Here is a 21,137-nt window from a genome sequence, read left to right as displayed (position 1 = left end):
CTGAGCTATATCCCTGGCCGTCAGTGTTTTTCCAGTGTCCAATATTACTCATTTTTCCTTCTCGCATGATAATTTTACTTTCTTCCCGTATGGTCCAATTCTTTTCTTTTGTGTAGTTTCCTCCATTTGGTTGGAGAAAACTGTAGTAGTATTATATATTAAGATGTTCAACAATAATTTGTGAAATTAGGAAGTTCAGCAAGTTCAACAATAATTTGTGAAATTAGCTGTAAAATTATGGCTGTATAGAAGGGAGGGAAGGGATCATCAGCAAAAGGGATCTGCCTGGCTAAGCACTGTGGTCTCAGAGCCTGGAAGCCGAGTTGTCTGCAGCTCACTGGTGGAGGGCAGGTGCTGGGAGAGCACCTTGCAAGAATCTTTGTCTTCTGGATGAATGTTAAAGACAGGTTTGTTACACAAGTCTGTGCAGCAGGAAGAAGAGCATTTTAGATAACCTTATGTGAGACCATAGATCACTGCAGTTTGAAATCATGAGTTGGCTTCTTACTTCACAGGACTCACTGTAAAGTGATATGCACTGTAACTTTGAAGCATTTGTTGTAGATGATGCAATTAAGCTCAGAAGTGCCTTTGACATTTAGATACTGAGTAACAGAAGCACATAATTTCACTTTTTAAAATTCTGCTCAGCATATTGGACATAGGTTTTTCATTCTAAGCTTTATACTAATAGCCAGAGCCTCCAAAGCCACATTTCTGTCACTGTGAGCATCACTGAGCCTGCAGTGGCAGGTGGGGTGTCCTTCAGGCTTCCAGTCAGTGAGGCACTGCCCACTGGACAGGAGCAGGACTGCTAGGAGGCCCCTCCGAGTTCCTCTCAGTACTCCCATCCTGGTAGACAGCTGTTGGTACCTCATCTTGAAGAGTCCCAGTGAGCGCATAAGTCAGAGCCCTGCACAGAAGCCCTTCTCTCTTAAAGGTCTTAATACTTAGGAACAGGGAACACGGATTTACTTCAAACACTGCTGCTTTGGAGAGCGTGGGCTGTGTGAAAGGCTTGTTAGTGTGGTTTTAGAAAGTCACTGACAGACTCCTGAGGCAGGGCATGTGCACTTCCTTCCTGGTCTCCAGGCTCCCAGTGTTGTTTGGGTCTGACAAGAGGGACTGCATCTTGGGATCAGCACTGTTCAGAGAACTTTGTGAGCCGCTTGCTACGTAACTGTGAAGGTGATCATACAGGACTGTAAAAAGCTCTCATTCGGTTAGGATGAGGAACTACAGCCATTATTGCTTTTGCATACTGAACCAGCCCTGCCATCCTCTCCTTGCTGCTGGCAGTTGGCTGAGTCCCTCATAAGGTGAGAGAACATGGAACCAGAGTCAGAACTTAGCGATGTGACCACGAGGGGGCAGTATCGCCCAGCTGGTGCTGAAGCTGTAGGTGGAGGGTTTATTTCAGGGATTCAGAGTGAGCAGGCTGAGAGCAGAAGCACAGCTTTTTCCTTATTGGCTGAGAAGACAGTGCCAAAAACCAGTACAGTCACTAGAGTGGAAGAAAGGGACACCTTGACACGAGAAGTAGCTCTCTGGCAAGAGCTTGCAAGTCTACTGTTGATCCAACTGGGAAGAACCATGAGGACTCCAGCTCAGGCTCTGCTCACGTTCCTGTGGTTGCAGCTGGATTGTGAGTTGAGGATTTGGGGCCGAAAGACACTGTATATTAACAGGTGCTCTGTAGATGTCCAGAGAGAAGACTGGCTTTACTTAGGTTCCTTACAATATTGTAAAAAAAAGTCAGCTGTGGAGAGTGATCTGACTTTCTCTGCTTTCCTTTCCTCTGTGCAGGGGGCCGAGCAGAGCAGCTGGAGCAGCTTCCCAGCACCCTGCGTGTGCAGGAGGGAGACACCTCTGTCATCAACTGTACTTACTCGGACAGTGCTTCGTCCTACTTCCCTTGGTACAGACAAGAAGCTGGGAAGGGGCCCCAGCTCATTATTGACATTCGTTCAAATGCAGTGAGTGTGCAAAAGCAAAGACTCCTTGTTTCATTCAGCAAGACAGCTAAGCAGGTCTCCCTGCACATCACAGACACCCAACCTGGAGATGCAGCCGTGTACTTCTGTGCAGCCAGTGCACAGTGCTTGCCAGTCACCTGCAGTCTGTGCGAAAACCTGCCTCTGGCCTGTGCCCTCTGCTGGTCTTGGCAAGACTTTCCAGTATTTGCTGTGTTGGTTTGTAAGTAGCAAAGTGCAGTTTTCAGAAGTTCCACTACTGCAGAAACATTTAATGCATATAGTAGGAGAGTTAGATTCACGATGATTTGGGAAGACTCAGTGTTCTAGTGAGGGGTTGTACACAGAGAACAACTAGGATTAGGACATGGAATTTATAATATTTCTATGGTGGTCACCGGAAGTTCACACAGTGAAATGCAGGAAATCTAACCCAACACCAAAGACATAGATTATTTAGTCAAGAGCCTAAACCCCACGGCAATGTCCCACATGAGTCCAGATAAAAACACAGAGCTCAGGACAATGCCTCCCTCCCATGAGTCCAACTGGAGGTCCAGAGCCCATAGGAAGGACTCACGCCAGTCTCTTTTAGGGATCTGTGCTGAGAAGACCAAGGGTCAGTGATGGAAGCCAGAAAGCCTATGCCAGGAGGATGAAGGAGCTGTGCTAGTGGGATGAGGGTTCTACCCTGGAGCCAAGAAGTCACACTCACGACAAAGACCAGGGCTATCCTGAGAGGCACCACAGCCGTCCTCAGCCACACGGAGGCCCCGAGTACTCCGATGACAAGCACAGTCGGGCACATGCCAGAAAGCAGCGTGACGAGCTCATGCTGGAGACCAGCAGCACATGTCTTCCCCTCCGGAGCCAGGAAGCAATGCTCCATGTGAGGACCAAAGCCTCTCCAGGAGAATCAACAGCTCAGACAGCAACTTGTATGAGAACCCACAATGACTCCTTAATGCCTCAACCCTCAATAACTCTCTTCTTCTCCACCTATTTATCCTGGCAACTTTCCTGAGGTGGAGCATTTTCGCTCAGTGCCATGCCAATGTAATCCAGCTGGCATTAAGTTGACCACCAGTTCTTAATCCATAACACTCAGTTTCAGAATATCTTGTTGGTATTAAATATTGACTCTTAACAGATAGTTTTTCTGAGTTATTTTTTATTGTTTCTATGTAAGGTGTACCAACATGATGTTCTGATATACATGTATGTGGTGAAATTAATGGTTTCAAGCTCTCTTATGTGTAGCAGTTCTAGTGCTGCATGCAATAGAGTTTCACAGATAATTAGTCGTGTTTTGTGTTGATTTCTGGGCTTTAAACATATGGCTATGTGTGTTATTCAAAGTCTTCTCACATAATAACCCATCAGCATCAATATCACAATCTCTGTCATGGATAGACTTTTGAGTTTTAGAAAATTGTATTTATTACTTTTATTATTAAACGTCAAATATAGAAAATTTATAACATACAAAATATGACATTTATATTTATGTACTACATAGTTTGTTGCTAATATTTGTTGAAAGGATAAAAAGGGGAAGGTCTGTGGAATTTGAGAAATCTGGAGATACCATGCAAAATACAAGGAGTGTAGTTAATAAAATTGTTCCATATTACTTTTGTTAGAGGTGTAGATTGTTAGCTACTCCTGTAAAAGGCCAAGATAGTATCTATTTATGGTATATATGTTAATTTGCTCACTATAATGACCACTTTGATATTTATTTGTTCTCTACAACATTATCTTGTAAACTGTACACACTATACAATTTCTTGGTTTTTTTTCTATTCAAAGAGAAAAAAAATAAAAAAAAAACAGAAAAAGGAGTAGAAATAATACAGAATTACAGAAAAATAAACAATAGGAAATCACTAGTTGATAAGTTACATATTGTCATCTTAGGAATAGTTGTTTAAGTTACAAAATTAAAGGGTACAAAGCGACATACAAATAGTGACACTGCTAACAGTTCTGCTCAATGATCCAGCAAAAACTTAGTAATATGGTTATCAGTCCTACTCACTTGTTTTTATCTTAAAGAGGGTAAGATTCAACATACCAAAACATAACAAAACTGTTCATAAGGAAACAATTTGAAGAAATATGGATTTCAAAGCAAGTCCACTGGAAATCTTCAGTATCTTATTGTCTCTAGTTTTCTTCGAAATAGTTGTCTCTATCTTCACACACATTGAATACATACTGCATATTATAGAACAAATCAAATCATTATAGGATGATAAAGGCTTTTTAGGTCTTCAAGACCTGACATTGGGGAAGTCAATAATGACTACCATAATGTCTCTCATTCTCTTCAAAGTAGCTGTCTTTATCTTTACATATGCTGAAATTGAACTTAAAGAGACTAGACTAATATCACTCTGAACAGTGAATAATACTATTGCTAGATTTTGCATCATAATGCTATAGAATTAGCATTCAGTTTCTTAGTGTCTCTTCTTCTTCAGAGTAGCTGTTCATTACATCATGCATTATATAATCTGTTCCGGAATATAGTTTAAAAAATTCTTCCCATGTGTGAATTTCTACATGTATACATATCTTTGTATTATAGGGAAAAACAGACCATAAAAAGACAACAAAAGAAATTCCTAGAAAAACATGCAATGAAAAAGACACATAAGACCACAGTATTAGGTGATCTACCATAGTTACTATGATATCTCTTCTTATTTTCAGTAGACTTGTCCACATCCTCAGGCTTAATATAGTTAAGCATAGTATTACATAGCTATTTTCATAAAAACACAACTTTGAAAACATTGTAGGATTTGAGAGCAGTTAATAATCCAAACTGGTATGGATATCTTTTACATCTTGTCATCTTCAGAATAGTTGCCTCCACTCTTAGACTTGATACTATCAAGCCTACCAAATTTGAATAAAATCAGCCAAGGCAAAACCGTGGTCTAACAAACCAGCTTCAAATAAGATCAGTCACAGTAAGACAATGTAAGTAATACAGGGTTTCACTTTAAGTTAATAGGAAATTAAGAATACTTACCATGGTATAACCTGTTATTTTTGGGTTAAGTGTCTGTGCCCTCAAATCAGATATGAGTGGATAGACCGGAACAAAATAAAATCAAACTAAACAGAGTGATAAGACTACTGTGACTTTTAAATCCTGATACACTATTAATAATGTCTTCTGCCTTCCTTTGTTAGGCTATTTTTCACCTTTCCCCTTCTCAGGATGCTGGATGAGTTGTTCCTATTTCTCTCTGGTTTCCTGTCACATATAGCATTGCTTTCTTATCTTTGACTTTCAGTTTATTAACTCTCTCTTTCAGGTTGAATGTATTTCCTATTCAGAGCATCTTGATAGAACCTGCTTCCTAATCTACTCTGCCTGTTTCTTTTTTTTATTTTAGTATATCAAGGCTATCTATATTAAAGATTATAGCTTACCGTCTCTGCCTCATGTCTGCAATTTTATTTGTCTGTTATAATTTTTCCACTTTACTCCTTCATTCCATTGTCTGCCCCATTCATTGAGGCTGCTCTGCCATTGTTGCTGGAATCTTGGTATTTATTTTCCTCTCTCTCTGTTTAATGTCCTTCAGTATTTCTTGTAGGGTTGGGTTGGTCATGAACTCCCACAGTTCCTCCTTGTCTTGGAAACATCTTATTTCTCCATTAATTTTGAGAGGGAGTTTTCTGGGTATATCAGTCTTGGTTGCAAATTATTTTGTTTCAGGTATTGGACTATTTCCCCCCAGGCTCATCTTGATTTGAGAGTTTGTGTTGATAAGTCTGTTGTTATTTTGATAATTTTTCCATTGTAGGTAATCTGCTTCTTTTTCCTGGATGCTTTTAATATTCTGTTCTTTTGGTGGATCTCTGAAATCTTGATTATTATATGTCTGAGTACAGATCTCTTTTGGTTGTAGGTGACTGGAGTTCTGTATGCCTCATTTATCTGGATATCATTTCTTTTTCCTATGCTTGGGGAGTTTTCCTTAATTATATCTGTGAATAGCCTTTGTAATTCATTTGTGGTTACTTCTGCTTCTTCACTCATGTGCTTTATTCTTAAATGAGAGGTCCTTTTGTCATCTTCTAGCATTTGAATTTTTTTTCTGGTTCCTTGTTATTTTTAAGAGATCTTTTCTTTCATGATCATATATCATAAATCTCTGTTCAAGTTTCAAAAGACTAACTTTAGTTTCTATCAAAGCATTTTGCCAGTTTTCAATGGGGTTTTCTGGTGATCTCTTTGGATCTGTTTCATGTATTCTAGGTTGTGTTTAAATTCTTCATCAAAGGTTTCTCGTTCTTTTCTGATTTCCTCCATTCTCCCATCTGTGTTCTCTTGGGAGGGGCTTATCATTTTTTTAATTAATCTTTTTATATCTTGCCTCACTTGGATCAGAAGTACAGTTTTAAATTCATCTATGAGGTCATGAAGGTATTTCTTTATGGCCGCTGATGCTGTGTCTAGTATTGGATCCTTACTGTACAGGATCTCTTCTGTATTTACTTCTCCTGGACTTATTTTCCCAGGTTCAGCAATTGGAGGGTTTTTTTTTTCCTATCTCATGTAATGTTTTCTGTTTTTTTTCAGACTGGTTTGTCCTGGGGGTCTCTAGCCATCTCCATATTAGTTAGGGACTTTGTAAGCACGCTGACTGGGGTTTTGCTGCCCTCCCCAATTTGCTGTTATCTGAGGTACATGCAGGGATGCAGGGATTGTGCAGGCTAGCCTTGAGCCTCTGAGCCAGTCAATCTGCAAGTTAAGCTGTACCTTGTGGATGTCACAGAGTTGTGACAATTTTGTACCTGCTTATTGGGTCCCAAGAAGAGGTGTGGCTCAACCCCAGGAGATCCCGCCAGTTCTTTCTGTGCCAGGGGCAGCTGACTGATGTCACCCTGGCACCAGGCTCTGCCCAACTTGAAGATGTCCTCCAGCTAGCGACAGCAGCCATGGGATCCAATCCCTAGCACTCACCAGGAATCAATGCAGTTCTTCCTCTTGGGTCCACTTCACACTGTGCCGTGTGTCTTCACTGCACTCCCAGTACAACGCAGATTGATCAGAAAACTGTGCGGTGCCAGGCTTTGGTGCCCAGGTGTATGGTCCTCTCATGGTCTCCTCTAGCAAAGCCAGGTGCCTCCGGCTGCTTTGTGGGGCCCTGAGACCCAATTTCCAGCACTCACTGAGAGTCAATAAAGCTCTTTCTCTTGGATCCACTTCTCACTGCGTTGCATGCTCCCATTAAGGTCCCGGGATTCTCCAACTCCCGTTATCGGCAACTGCAGTCTCAGTGTGACTTTGGATCATCCAGGTGTGCCTAGTACAACATGGAATGGGTCTCAGTGGGTGTGTCAGGTTTCAGTCCTCCACCTGTGCTTTTCCTTCCTCTTCCTAGTTTTATTTTTCCCTTTGGTTACCACCTTGGTTAATAAAAATCGTTAGCCAGTCCTCTGGCCCTCTCCATGTTGTCAAATTCTAGCATCTGAGCTGATTTCTCAGAAGAGGTTCTCTATCCAGCTTCCTACATGCCACCATTTTTTCTCCTCTCTCCAATTTGTTAAAAAGAAATGAAAAGCATTGGATGTAGCTAAGTGAGAAGGCCCTGGGCTCGGTTCCCCCAAGAGGTTTTGTTTTCATTTCTTTACATTTATTTCTCAATAAAGCTCTGTGGTTGTAAGATAAGCAGATTTTTTTGTAGTTGTTTAATTTTTACTTCACTTTTACCTATTTTTTTGTATATCTGAGAATATATGTGTGTGTGTACGTGTATGTGTTTGTGTGTGTATTTATGAAATATCTTGTTCAACTTTCACTAGTTTATTGTACAAGAATTTAGAGTAGCAGTTAGCTTATTAGGAGCTTATTATGTCTCTGTGCCTAATATTCATGTTTTGATTGAGTTGTTACTGTCATCAGTTTCTTCTTTAAAATGTTTATTTTTCTGTGTTGTAGATAAAGCAATGCAAAAAAGTTGTAAGAATGATTGATATTCAAAAATTTCTCACTTCTGTTAGGATGGGCTAATTTTTTTTTTTTTTTTTTTTTGGTCTTTTTCGTTTTTACCAGTATCAGGGATCAAACTCACGACTGCCTGCTTGCAAGGCAGTCACTTATGCCGCTAAGCTAAATCCCAAGCCCCAGGATGGGCTAATTTTAAGAGTTCCCATATTCTTCTTAAGGATATGTAAAATCAGTGATTGATGTGTGTGATGATTTTTCTTCGAAGATTATGGATGTTATTTATCATCTAATTGACTTGTTCTAATTAGAATAATTCAGGATTAAGATGTCTGAATAGGAAAGTTCAGCCATATAGCCCAACTAGCAATTGCAAAAACAGTTGCTCACTATATCATTGGCTGCTGTGTCTGACTCTTGAGTGATTCATTTATTTCAAGGCTGACAATGGAGTGAAAGGAAGCACATCTTTCAATTTGTTGCTTTATTTTATGGCTATAAGAGAGAGGACAATATCTCTGTCTTAATGACTTATCTCACTAAGATGATAGTTTATCTAACAGAAGAAACACATTCTCTAGCCAGAGTGTGCAGAGTCAGTGCCATTATCTCAGATCCAGAAACATTTAAGATTAGACCATCAGCATGATTACTGTATTTTTTGCTCTATTGTTTCTGTAACAGACATGGTGATATGAAACCATAGAAATACTTTTTCCTCATGATTCTGGAGTCCTAAGTGACTGGGAAGAATAAAAGTGTCAGCAGGGCTTCACACATCAGACTGTTTGTTCCATGCCTCATCGTGCTCTGAGGGTCCTAGCATTTCTCCGTTGTGGTTGTGTCATCTTAGTCTCTGCCTCCATAGCCATGGTGACATTTCTTTTCTCGTCAACTCTCTCTCCTACTTAGAAGCAGAAATATGATTGCATGTAAGGCTCAAATAATCCAGGATTCTCTTCTCATCTCAAGATCTTAATCATATCTGCATATAAGGTAACAGCAATTTCTGGTTAAGACCTAAATTTTATGAAGTTATTATTTAATCTATCACAGTTGACATGACAACTGGGATTTTTTTATGTATATATTTGAAAAGAATTATATGGAAGAGCCTGGTTGGAAAAATAGAAGCTGGAAGATTTTTTTTTTTTTTTGGTACCAGGGAGTGAACTTACAATGTTGTGCTTGCCAGGCAGGTACTTACCCTGCAGAGCTAAATCCATGTCTCAAGCCTTTGTTCTCAGCATTTAAAATTTTTATTCTAAAAAATGTAGGAAATTAATATATTGATATAGGGTCCTATTTTTGAATACTAATTTTAATGCAGTATATGGATTCATATAACTATTATGAAATCATGATAATAAACAGTTTAGTCACCTAAAAGCTCTCTTTTACTGTCCTCCTGCAGTCACACTCTCTGCATCAGTGTGGTCAGCTTTCCATGCCTATCAGAACACCTGACTTAGATGTACCTTAAGTTGCAAAATGTATTCTGGCTCACTGCTTCAGAGAATTCAGCCTGCAGTTGGCTGCTGTAATGCTTTAGAGCTCTTTAAAGGCATGGACACTATGACAGAACACCATGGCAGAGGAAAGCAGTGCATTTGATGAGTGACCAGAGGCACAGTGAAGGAGAGAAAGCAGAGGGGAAAGGGTGAGGGAGCAGATTATCTGGTCCTGACATAGATTCCTGATCTTCCAAATGAGTGTACAGCAGAGGTTTAAATAAATCGAGAGAAGTTTTATGATTTTAGGACTCCAGGAGTGTCAAAACCTGTTAACTGAGCTCGAGACTCTGAGGGCTAAGACAAGACTTCTCTGGTTGGCCCACTTTCATTAGGACCAAGGACAAAAGGCAGGGAAACTAAGGAAAGCATGAGAAATGAGCAGGACCTTGGGAGTCATTTCAAAGACTTCTCCAAGTAGTACATTAAGCCAATTTAAGAAAACTGTTTTATCTCCAGAATAACATTTATGGTAGGAGTGTGAGAGGAGTGAAAGTCCTTCAGCTGCAGTCTCTATTTACTTAATTAGTGTTGGAGCCAAGGTGTCTTCAGCTGTGGCCTTATCTTTGAGGTATCTCTGGCCTCACAGGCCACCACAGGCCTCAGCCAGGACCAGTGATTCACAGAGGTTCACTTACTATGAATCAGCTTCCATCACCAGGCAAGGTGCCTAGGCCTAGGACAGACTCACAGATAAACATAGAAAGCCAACTAGTAAAATTTAAATCCTCCTCAGAGCCACTTCGTGGTGATCTCCAACATCTCCTCCCTTTTGTTTTTCTAATAAAGCTGGTTCAGGGTAAGGAATGTTTGAATGGTATCTAGGAGTCAGCCTGTCTTGGCTCCTCTTCATCAGACTATGAATAGAATAAGCATTAACACGCAGATTACTCCAAGTATACCAACATAAAGCCAGAAATGTGCCTTCAGATAGTTGAATACATTTAATTGATGTAAAGCATTAGAAAATTTGTCCCAATCTTGAATTTTTTCATCAATTTGTTGGGTTTGTTGGGACATTGACAACACCTCCTTCTGGAGGGTATTGATATGCATAGTAACATTTTGATGGATGGCTCCTTGTATATGCTCCTTTATATCCTCCCAAGGATGCAAATCTTTGTTATAATGGAAGGGAGTTATGCAGAAATGACTGGCCTTGTAATGGCACAATTTAGGAAGTCAAGTCTAGTTAATGATAAATCTCAGATGGAGAATCTACCCAGGTAATGAGTCTAAGTAGTGGGGATCAGAGATATAAGTCAATTACAGGTGTCATATATACAGATACTGCCAGAGGAGCCATTAAGTTAACAAGAAGATTTTCAGGGGTTGCTGGAATTCCCTTCCTGATGACTATATCTCTAGCCTAAAGAATTGTTGCTTGAATCTTGTCTCACTGGATCTCTTGTCTTCTCTGTTGGTCTTTTGGGGGAGCTGGAGGTTGATTTTGTAGCTGATTTGCTGGTCTCTCTGGGCCCAGATTGGTAGAGCAATCACCTAAGGCTGTCCTCAGCATTGGTTGTGTCTTTCATCAAGGCTGCATGTTTCTCAAGGGTCTTTCACCTATTAAGACATGTGCATAATCTCACTTCCCAGTTATTAGATGTATTGATCTTTTGAAGTTTAAATTAAGCATGGAAAAGGCAAAACTTGGTCTATCTGTGGGAAAAAGAAGAATGTTAAAAAAGCAAACTTTTAAATCATTTATGATGAGAGGCCAGTCTCTGGGAGCTGTAGTTGAATCTGGCATTCCTGGCTGCAGTGCCCCATAGGAAGTAAGCAGGCATTTACAGCTCTTAAATCTTGTAACAACCTCCATTTGCCTGACTTCTTTGGAATAACAAAGAGTATTCCAAGGGCTAACAGCTTTCTAAATGTCCTAGTTACAATTGTTCTTCAACGAATTTATGCAATTGAGTTAGCTTCTCCTTTTTAAGGGGCCATTGATCTACCCAAATGGGTTCCTTAGTTTTTCATTGTAAAGGCAGAGCTGTTTTGGAGGGAGAAGTAGCACTGGCTGTTGTCAAAAAACTTGCTGATATCCAGTACCTTTCCTGTCATTTTTAGGTGTAATCTTCACAGGATCTTTGATTCCCTGTAAAATTTTTCTAGTCCTTTGTCTTTCTGATATCCCATTTTAATCATCATTTGCTTAATCTTAGGATCTGAATTTATTTATTCACTTCCCAAGTTGGAACTTGTTTGTTTAGCTTTAAAATCAGAATCACTAGTCAGCACTAATTTCCACTTTTGTAACAAATCTCTTCCCTACAATTTAACTGGAATAGGTGCTACATAATGTAAAAAGAAACCTTTTTGTTGGTCTGTGATAGGATTATTTCCAGAGGATGAAAAGTATTTCCAAAAGATGAGAAGTATAAAACAAATGAGGCCTTTATTCTGAGAACATGGCTAGAGAGGACTGGCGCGCTTGCCAATGAAATCTGGCAATCTCTCTCTCCCAGATACATGGCGTGGGGGAATATAAGTAGCCTAAGCTTAGGTCAGTGCCCTAAGGCCATTAGAGATGCACAGGTATTTCATTGGCACACGTTTGGCGCCAGGAGCAGGTTCTGAAGGGTGGGGTGGGGGGTATAGGGTTACAGGTAAATCTCTAGGTGTGGGGGAGGCAGGAACTCCCTAATTCTGGCTGAGGCTTTTTCTGGCTACAGTGTCCACTCTGGGTCAACAAGCCTTTCATATCCCATCTTATGATTATTAGGAAAAGGGGCAAATATTTCTCTGTTTAACTACTTCCTGCTGGCAGGGGGCACTGTACTAGAGCCTAGGGGAGTTGATGGGATGAAGGTTGATGCCCAGGTAGACGCTAACACCAGGTGTTTTAGCCAGGACAACTTCACTGGTGAATGTACGTATGTTAGACTGGAAAAACAAAGAGACATGATGTTATTAGGAGATATGGCACTGTCATATTTAAGGACCCAGTTGAGGTACAGAGGAAGGTGCCTTTGATTTAGATATGGTATTTTATTAGGATGACGTTAAGGTAGGATCATTATCACCGTGAGGTAGAATTCTGAAAAATAAGTGTGAGGTTAGAAGGAGTGAAATTATGAGAGGTCATTACTCCCCCAACCAAAGGCATAAAATTTAGGAGGGTAGGTTTGTAAAACTTGTCTCCGGTCTAGAAGTTGAGCTGGAAAAAATAGGGGGAGTAGGGGAGATGGTGGCTGTACCAGTATAGGGAAGGTAAGGGCTTAGGCTTTCAGGGATGTCACTTTTAACCAGACAGCTGAGGGTAGAAAGAATCACGACAGTTATCACATAGAACATCATAAAGATGATCTTACACATGATGTGAGAGTCTCTAGGAAAGACTGTCAAGAGTCCTGCTGTAAAAATGATCATTAATAGAGCATAAGAGTTTAGGAACCAAATTGGATAACAAAACATGACTTAGCCTGTTTACTGCGGCTGTGAGGCCTTCGTGAAACAGAGACAGGTGGGTGACAGAAAATGAGATGACCACTCAGAATGATCAGATTTGGGGTTGGGAGGGCACCTCTTAGCCTGAGTGATGTGAAACCAGGATGGGAGTCCAGCAACTTTGACCACTGTAGGGGTAGCCAAGTAGACCAGGTAAGGGCCACTCCACCTTGGTTGTAGTTTTGTGGATTTAGAACATTTGAGATAAATTAGATCTCTTTGGGATATGGGAGGATCTGGTTTGACCTCTCCAGAGGGTTGTGGAAAGCAGAGATCAGCATGTTGTCGCAACAGGCGTCGGAGGAAAGAGAGGACTGGGACATAGTCAGCCAGGGGAGGGAGATTTTGGGGAGCAGGAAGATTGTGGAGTAAGAATGACCTGCCATACATAAGTTCAAAAGGACTTAAGAAAGTAGGAGCTCAGGGAAGTGCCCTGAGCTTGGCTAAGGCTAAGGGCAAAAGTTGAGGCCAAGGTTGGTGTAGTTCTAAAGTGAGTTTTGTAAGGTGTGTCTTTATGAGGCCATTTGCCTTTTCTACTTTTCCTGAGGATTGTGGATGGTATGGAATGTGTAGGTGCCAGGTGATGTGCAAGCTCGAGGATACCTGTTGAGTGATCTGAGAAATAAAGGCAGGACCATTATCTGACTGAATACTCTGAGGTAGACCAAACCTTGGAATTATTTCTTGTAATATGACTTTGGTAACTACATCAGCAGTTTCCCTGGTTGTGGGAAAGGCTTCTATCCATCCTGAAAAAGTACAAACAAAGGTGAGAAGATACTTGAGAGTCTTGTGGCAGGGCATGTGTGTAAAATCTATCTGCCAGTCCTGACTAGGGGTGTGTCCCCGAAATTGATGGGTAGGAAAGGAAAGGGGTGCCATACGTCCCTGAGGAGAGGTCCTGGCACAGAGATCACAGGTGTGAGAAATCTTAAGAATGATTGCTTTTAGAGAAGGGTGTGTGACTATTGGAGCTAAGAGTTTGTATAGGTTCTGTGATCCTATATGAAAACAGTTGTGTAAGTCAGTGATGATGTCTGAGGCCTGTTGATGTGGGAGAACAAGTTTAGATCCCTGAAAAATCCATCCCTGAGTGTTTTGTGTGTAACCTGGTTTATGAAGTAACTGTAACTGCTCTGGTGAATAATTGGGCTGAGGTAGACTGTTTGGGACTAACAGGAGAAGATGAGAAGGGCAGGGCCTTTATGCAGCTAACTTGGCTTGTGAGTCTGCAAAGGCATTGCCTTGAGCAATAGGATCTGTAGAGCTTTGGTGTCCTCTGCAATGGATGACTGCTGACTGTTTTGGAAGTTGGGCTGCCTCTAGAAGCTTAAGGATAAGGGGAGCATTAATAATGGGGGTTCTCTGAGTGGAAATAAAACCCCATTCTTGCCAGATAGAGGCATGAGAGTGCAAAATGTATACTTTGAGTCAGTGTATATATTTATAATCTTGTCTTTTTGCTAGTGTAAGGGCCCTTGTAAGGGCAATAAGTTCTGCCCTCTGGGAAGAGGTCCCAGGTGGCAGTGGATTTCCCTCTATAACTTTTGACTGGTTAACTATTGCGTATCCTGCCTTCTTTTGGTTATCTGTGTTTGTTGAACTGCCATCTATGAACCATGTGTCAAAGGCCAAGGATAGAGGTGTGCTACTGATGTGAGGGAAAGGAGTGGGAGCCATCTGTAAAAACTCTATACAGTCATGGTGACGATGGCCCTCTGAGGTGGGAAGTAAGGTTGCTACATTAAGAGGACCACTATTTGCAATAGAGATGCAAGGGTCTTGAGAGAGAGCTAAGTATACCTATTGAAGGCGAGAAGGGGTCATTAGGGCAGGGAGCACCTTATGTGAGATAAGCTCACGTAGGTGATGAGGTGAGTGTACTGTAATAGATTGTCCTAATGTAAACTTTTTAGCTTCCTGTGTCAGGAGGGCTGCAGCTGCAAAAGCTCGGAGACAAGGAGCCCATCCTTTTATACTGTGTGATCTAACTGTTTTGATAAGTAAGCTACTGCTTGAAAAGAAGGTCCTTTTCTGTGTCCTAGTACACCTATAGCATTGTGGTCCTAACAAGTAGTGTATAGGGTGAAAGGTTGGGTGGGATCAGGAAGGGTAAGAGCTGGAGCTTTTAGGAGAGCCTCTTTTAATTTTTGAAAGGAGGCATGTATGGGCCTAGTAGGGTCCAGGGATTCTGATAAGGGACCCTTAGCAGCCTTGTAGAGGGGTTGAGCTAGGGCTGCAAAGTTGGGAATCCAGAGACGAAAGAAATTAGCACAACCTAGGAAAGATGTAACCTGCCATTTAGTTGTGGGCACCTGGAGATCACGAAGAATTGCCTTATGATCTGAGGTGATGGAGCGAGTGGTGGGGTTTTATTTCCACTCAGGGAACCCCCATTATTAATGCTCCCCTTATCCTTAAAAGAGCAAGACCTAGGTATTTGACTTTTGGGGAGGCTATCTGGGCTTTGGCAGGAGACATCCTGTATCCACGGCTAGCAAGGAAACTAAGAAGACTGGCTGAGTGGCATATGGCTAACATATGGGATGGAGAACAAAATAGGAGGTCTACGTATTGAAGAAGAACACTAAGTTTGAGATCAAGCTCTGTGAGGTGAGTAGCAAGAGCCTGAATAAAGAAGTGGGGACTATCCCTGAACCCCTGGGGGAGTACAGAAAATTGTTGAGGTCAGTAGCAAGAGCCTGACTAAAGAAGTGGGGACTATCCCTGAACCCCTGGGGGAGTCCAAGTAAATTGTTGAGACCTGAGAGTGTCTGGGTCAGTCCATGTAAACGCAAAGAGGTTCTGGCAATCAGGGTGTAGGGGGATAGTGAAGAAGGCATCTTTAAGATCTCTAACTATAAAGTGAGTAGTGGAGGGAGGGATATGAGAAAGCATGGTATAAGGATTTGATAACACTGGTTAAGTTGGGGTAACAGCACTGTTAATTACCCTAAGGTCCTGTACCAGGCGATAGGACCCATCAGTCTTGAGTACTGGGAGGATGGGAGTATTGTGGGGTGAGTGGGTAGGTTTAAGAAAACCATTGTCTAAAAGCTGCTTAATGATGGGTTTAAGTCCCCTTAAATCTTGGGGGGGCTATAGGGTATTGGGGAACACAGGGAAAAATTGAGGGATCCTTGAGACAGATTAAAACAGGCATGGCATGTGTAGCCAGAGTGGGATTGGATGTGTCCCAAACCATGGGGTCAACCAGAGAAGGAGGAAGAGGGGGGATGGCTTTGTGATGCATTGTGAGGCAGTTTGGAGGATTAGGGCTGTGAGGAGAGAGAAAGTAAAGGAAAAATTGAGCTTTTGAAGAAGGTCTCTACCTAAAAGGGGTGTGGGACATGTTGGAAATACTAGGAAGCTATGGGTAAATAAAAGAGTCTGGAATCTACATGGGATAGTTTGTCTGCAAAGGTTGATTTGGCTGGCCATCAAGGCCCACAGCAGAAATCAGAGACTTATTACAGGGTCCTGAAAATTCAGGAAGTACACTATAAGTTGGCCCCATATCCACAAGCAGAGATATTATTTTGCCTGAGACCTCCAGTGAGACTCGAGGCTCTGACAAGGTGACCAGAATGGGGGCTGTGAGCCCTGAACCCCATCAATCTTCTGCAGCAAGTCTGAGCGGGTCAGTCAGCAACGAATCTGGCATTGACGAAGTCTCTTGTGAGGGTGAGGGATTAGAGGATGGCCTAGTCACTTGCTGGCATTTAGGACAATCGTTCTTCCAATGCCCTTTATCTTTGCAGTATGGGCAGGGCCCAGGAGGAATGCCAGGGTTAGGGCAGTCTCTTGCCCAATGTACTTGTTTGCTGCATTTGAAGCATGGTCTGGGAGGGACTTGGGCAGCCACACCTTGTTGTGGATTTTTTGTCTTGGGAGCTCCAAGTGCCACTGATAAGAGGTCAGACTGATATTTAATTTTTGAGCTTGCTTTTCCTCTTTTTGAAGCTTATCTCTATTGTTGAAGATATGGAAGGCTAATTTAAGTAGATCTTGTGGAGTTTGAGGGCCATGTTTAACCTTTTGTAACTTTGCATGAGTATCAGGAGCAGACTGTGAAATAAAATAAGAGTTAACAACAATCTTTCCTTCATGAGAGTCTGGGTTTACATTGGTATGTTTAATTAAGGTTTCCTGAAGCTGATTTAGAAACACAGCTGGGTTTTCATTAGCCTCCTGGACCTGTTCTAAAAGCTTGTTATAATTAGTGTGTTTGTGAGTGATCTTATTAAGGGCCATAATCAGCCATTCAATCATCTTATGTAATTTTGTTGGACCTTGACCATTTTGATAGTTCCAGTTAGGGTCTTGGTCTGGCACAGCCACAGGCCCTTAGGGATCATTGTCAGTAGTATTTGCTCTGTGCCTGCGGTCAGCCTCCTCTTGAGCTGCTTGCCACAGCTGATTTCACTCTTGCGAGCTAAGGGTCGTATTTAAAAATCACATAAACATCTTTAAAATGCAAATCATAACAATTGGTGATAAATTCAAATTGTCTGATATAATTCTGTAGGTCAACAGAAAAGCTGCCCAATTTATGGGTAATCTGAGACAGATCAGAAAGAGAAAATGGCACATGAATATTCACAAGGCCTTCAGGGCCACCTTGCTCCAGAAGTGGCAACAGAGCCTGAGGAGAAGAATGTGGAGGAGAGTGCCATTGGGCAGCTATCGGCCTGGTAGACACGTGTGAGTAATTATCTGAAGAGGGGCTACAGAGTGGCTGATGCTTACCCTGTGAGGAGGAAATACAGGTAGATGGCATCGTGCTGTGTGCCTTGAAACGAGCACGACAAGGCGGCTGTTGCTGTTCCCAAGAGGAGCCACAAGAGGGCGCCCATTGACCGTGAGACCAGAAGGAACATGGTGGCACCATGTTGCCATGGTAACGAAGTGAACATGGTGGAGCACCACGTGACCCCTCTGAGCATGGCGGCGGCCCATTGCCATAGCAACTATCTGTACCCGGTGGTGCTCTGTCGTCACGTGACCCATCTGAACTTCCGGAACATGGTGGCTATTTACGGTGCAAGCTAGAAAAATCATGCTGTGTGCCGGAGGGGCACAATGAAGGTGACCTAGTGTGGTAGGTGGGCAGTGAGAAGGTATCAGAGGGCAGAGCAGAGCTGCCAGGAGAAGCCAGTATCGCGGAAGGCGGAGGGGGAGACGATCACACAGCGGGAGGTACCTAACCGGGCATAGGGGGAGGGGAGAGTGATCTGGCAGGGGGCAAAGGGCAGGGAATGAGTTGGGGGGTAAGCAGGCGGAAATGCAGCAAACACCGGAGGAATATCCTCAAGTGAATCTTGAGGGCAGGATGGAAAAGTTTGAGCCACGGTAGAGGTAGCTAAAAGATCTCAGCGGGAGCACAAGATTTAATGAGGGATTGGCATGTTCTCAGAACCAAAAATGCCTCATTGTATGGGAGTTCTATGACTGTCACTGGCCCTACAGAAATCATGAAGTGTTTGTAGAATGGAAGCATCAAATGTTCCTTCTCGAGGCCAGTGCTTGCCAAGGAGTGGGTATGTAGGCCAAACTTCTTGGCAATAAAAAGTTAATAATTTAGTTTTTATGGTACTTTTAATTTTTAAAGTACGTAAATTGGAGATTAAGCATTGTAATGGTGTTTTTTTGGATGTAGGAAGTAAATTTCCCATCGTTGATTAAGGCAAGCAAAAAAGCCGGTGGCCCAAAGGAAAAGCCGTCACCAATCCTATAGTGCCAGGCGGTGGGGCTAAGGTTCCAAAACTTGCGTATTCCAGTCATCACTGAGAAATGCACGAGTGGATTTCGTGGAAGGTCAGTAGCAACTTTGCCAGTGAAAGCGCAAGGCTTTTAAGGAAAGCGAGGTAGTTTTTTTAATGGGCGGTCCAAAAATTTCTGCTTTGTGCTATCAGAACCCAAAGAACGTGAGAAATTTTAGTGTGGACACAGGCTAGCCCAGAAAATAAACCTGCTCAGGTCTGTCCTAGGGACATGAAAATGCTAGAGACCCATGTAAATGGAGAAGAGACTAGTCCGCTGGGGCCCTGCACAGTGACACGAGTCTTCTGGAGTGTGTTCACCTTAAATCAATCTAGGCGGTGGTGTGTGGAGACAGCTGGCAAGAGGTGAAATGGGTCTCAGCAGAAGGAAAAGTGCAGAATCAAGCCAGGATGTTACTGGTTCTTGAATCCGCCAGGGACCCAACGGGACATGTGTCCCAAGAGTCAATCACCTGTCGATCGAGTCACATGGCAACAAATGATAGGATAATTTCCAGAGGATGAAAAATATTTCCAAAAGATGAGGAGTATAAAACAAAAGAGGCCTTTATTCTGGGGACACCGGGAGAGGGGACTGGCGTGCTGGCCACTGGAATCTGGTGATCTCTCTCTCCCAGACACATGGCATGGGGGAATATAAGTAGCCTAAGCTTAGGGCAGTGCCCTAAGGCCATTAGAGATGCACAGGTATTTCATTGGCACACGTTTGGCGCCAGGGGCAGGTTCCGAAGGGGGGGAGGGTATAGGATTAAAGATAAATCTCTAGGGGTGGGAGAGGCAGGAGCTCCCTAATTCTGGCTGAGGCTTTTTCTGGCTACAGTGTCCGGTCTGGGTCAACAAGTCTTTCAGTCTGGATCCTCATAAGCTAAAGGCGAGGCACTCTGTAACACGTGCTGAGGAGTTCCCAGTCTGATAAGAGATGTAGGGCCCGTTTATGTTGGTCACGTGGCAGGTCACTGTTCTAATGCCATTACAGACACATCTGCTCCAGTGTCTATTAGACCTTCAAAGTATTTTCCCTTAATTCTTATAAAACACATAGGCCTGTTTTTGGTCACTTCTTGTGTAAAATAAATTTCTCTTTTTGTAGTCTTGCTCTGAGGGTCTTGCTCCCTTTTGAGCTGTCTATACTTAACAAAAGATGGCTTCTGTATAGGGAACAGAATCAACTGCATCATATAGTCTCCCTGTTCAAAAACCCTGAATTCCTACATAAGGGTACAGGAAATACTTCCCAGATTTAATAACTGGGATCACCTCTTATTAAAAAGTTTCTGCATGTCAAAAGAAATCTCCAGCATGGTGAAAAGAAAACCCACAAACTTAGAAAAAATTTTAGTGAACTGTCCCTCAGACAGAGGACTTCTGTCTATAACATATAAAGAATTAAAAAAAAAATCAGACCCCTAAAATTCAAAGATCCAATCCAAAAATGGGCATCTGCGATGAATACACACTTCTCAGATGAAGAAATACAAATGGCAAATAAATGCATGAAAAAATGTTCATTGTCATTACTCATTAGAGAAATGCAAATTAAAACCACACTGAGATTCCATCTCACTCCTGAAAGAAATGCCAGGATAAAGAAAATTCCCACAACAAATGATGGAGAGGCTTCGGGGAAAAAGGAACTGTCCTGCACTGTTGGTGGGAGTGTAGACTGGTGCAACCATTGTAGAGGTCAGTCTGGAGATTTCTCAAAAAGCTGGGATTGGAAGTCCCATTTGTTCTAGCTATTCCATTTCTACACATATTCCCAGAAGAACTGAAAACATCATACCACAGTGATATATGTGCACCCATGTTTATAGCAGCACAATTTGTAATAGGCAGATCTTGGAAACAAACTAAGTGTCCATCAACTGAGGAATGGATAAGAAAGCTTTGTTATTTTTATACAGTGGAGTACTACTCAGCTACAAAGAATGATCACATCGACATATTTACAAATAAATGGGTACAGCTTGAGACCATACTCATAAGTGAAATAATCAAACTCACATGTATGAATACCGAATAGTTTCCCTAGTGTAAGAAATGATGCAAATACATAAAATTTGTGGTAATCATGATTCCCCATTATATGGCTTTGAAGCCTTATAAAGTTTTCACTCATTAATTAGAATGGTTTTATTCTGGGAAGTTTGATATTATTGTCTGTGATGATATGAACAGCTATTTTGAAGAAAACAGGACATCATAATAGCTAATGCTGATTTAATATCATCTTGTTTTGAAGTCCCATCAAACTCGTTCTTCTGTCTCCATTGGTTTTATCATGTTGTATCTTATTATATGTAATAGTATAAACAAAATTTTTTATAGGCAAAGAGATAATATGGAAACCATTGTTCATTTTCTGTTAGCTGGTTCTAAATTCCCTGTAATACTTTCATCTTCTTGAATGGTTTCCCACTCTCTTGATATGTTTGATGCTATAGTA

At 41.9% G+C, this 21,137-nt stretch overlaps 1 protein-coding gene across 1 annotated transcript; it reads left to right on the top strand.

The window, feature by feature from the left end:
* Window positions 1-1,314: 1,314 nt before the first annotated feature.
* LOC106028628 (uncharacterized) lies at window positions 1,315-3,331 on the top strand. Its single transcript, XM_063236630.1, has 2 exons — window positions 1,315-1,645; window positions 1,807-3,331. Exons 1-2 carry the CDS (start codon window positions 1,330-1,332, stop codon window positions 2,202-2,204), a joined length of 714 nt encoding a protein of 237 aa, XP_063092700.1. The 5' UTR covers window positions 1,315-1,329; the 3' UTR covers window positions 2,205-3,331.
* Window positions 3,332-21,137: the final 17,806 nt, after the last annotated feature.

The sequence above is a fragment of the Cavia porcellus genome, unplaced genomic scaffold, assembly GCF_034190915.1.
Source record: "Cavia porcellus strain 051 isolate PalLab524CR breed Dunkin Hartley unplaced genomic scaffold, mCavPor4.1 scaffold_26, whole genome shotgun sequence".
Classification (NCBI taxonomy): Eukaryota; Metazoa; Chordata; class Mammalia; order Rodentia; family Caviidae; genus Cavia; species Cavia porcellus.
The sequence above is the reverse complement of the archived record's forward strand: the minus strand, read 5'-3'. Positions and strand labels throughout refer to the sequence as shown.

Excerpts from the sequence above, each read along its gene's own strand:
- LOC106028628 (XM_063236630.1), top strand. The coding sequence starts at position 1,330 with ATGGAACCAGAGTCAGAACTTAGCGATGTGACCACGAGGGGGCAGTAT. Across the intron at positions 1,646-1,806 it reads CCTGTGGTTGCAGCTGGATT|GGGGCCGAGCAGAGCAGCTG; the intron begins GTGAGTTGAGGA and ends TCCTCTGTGCAG.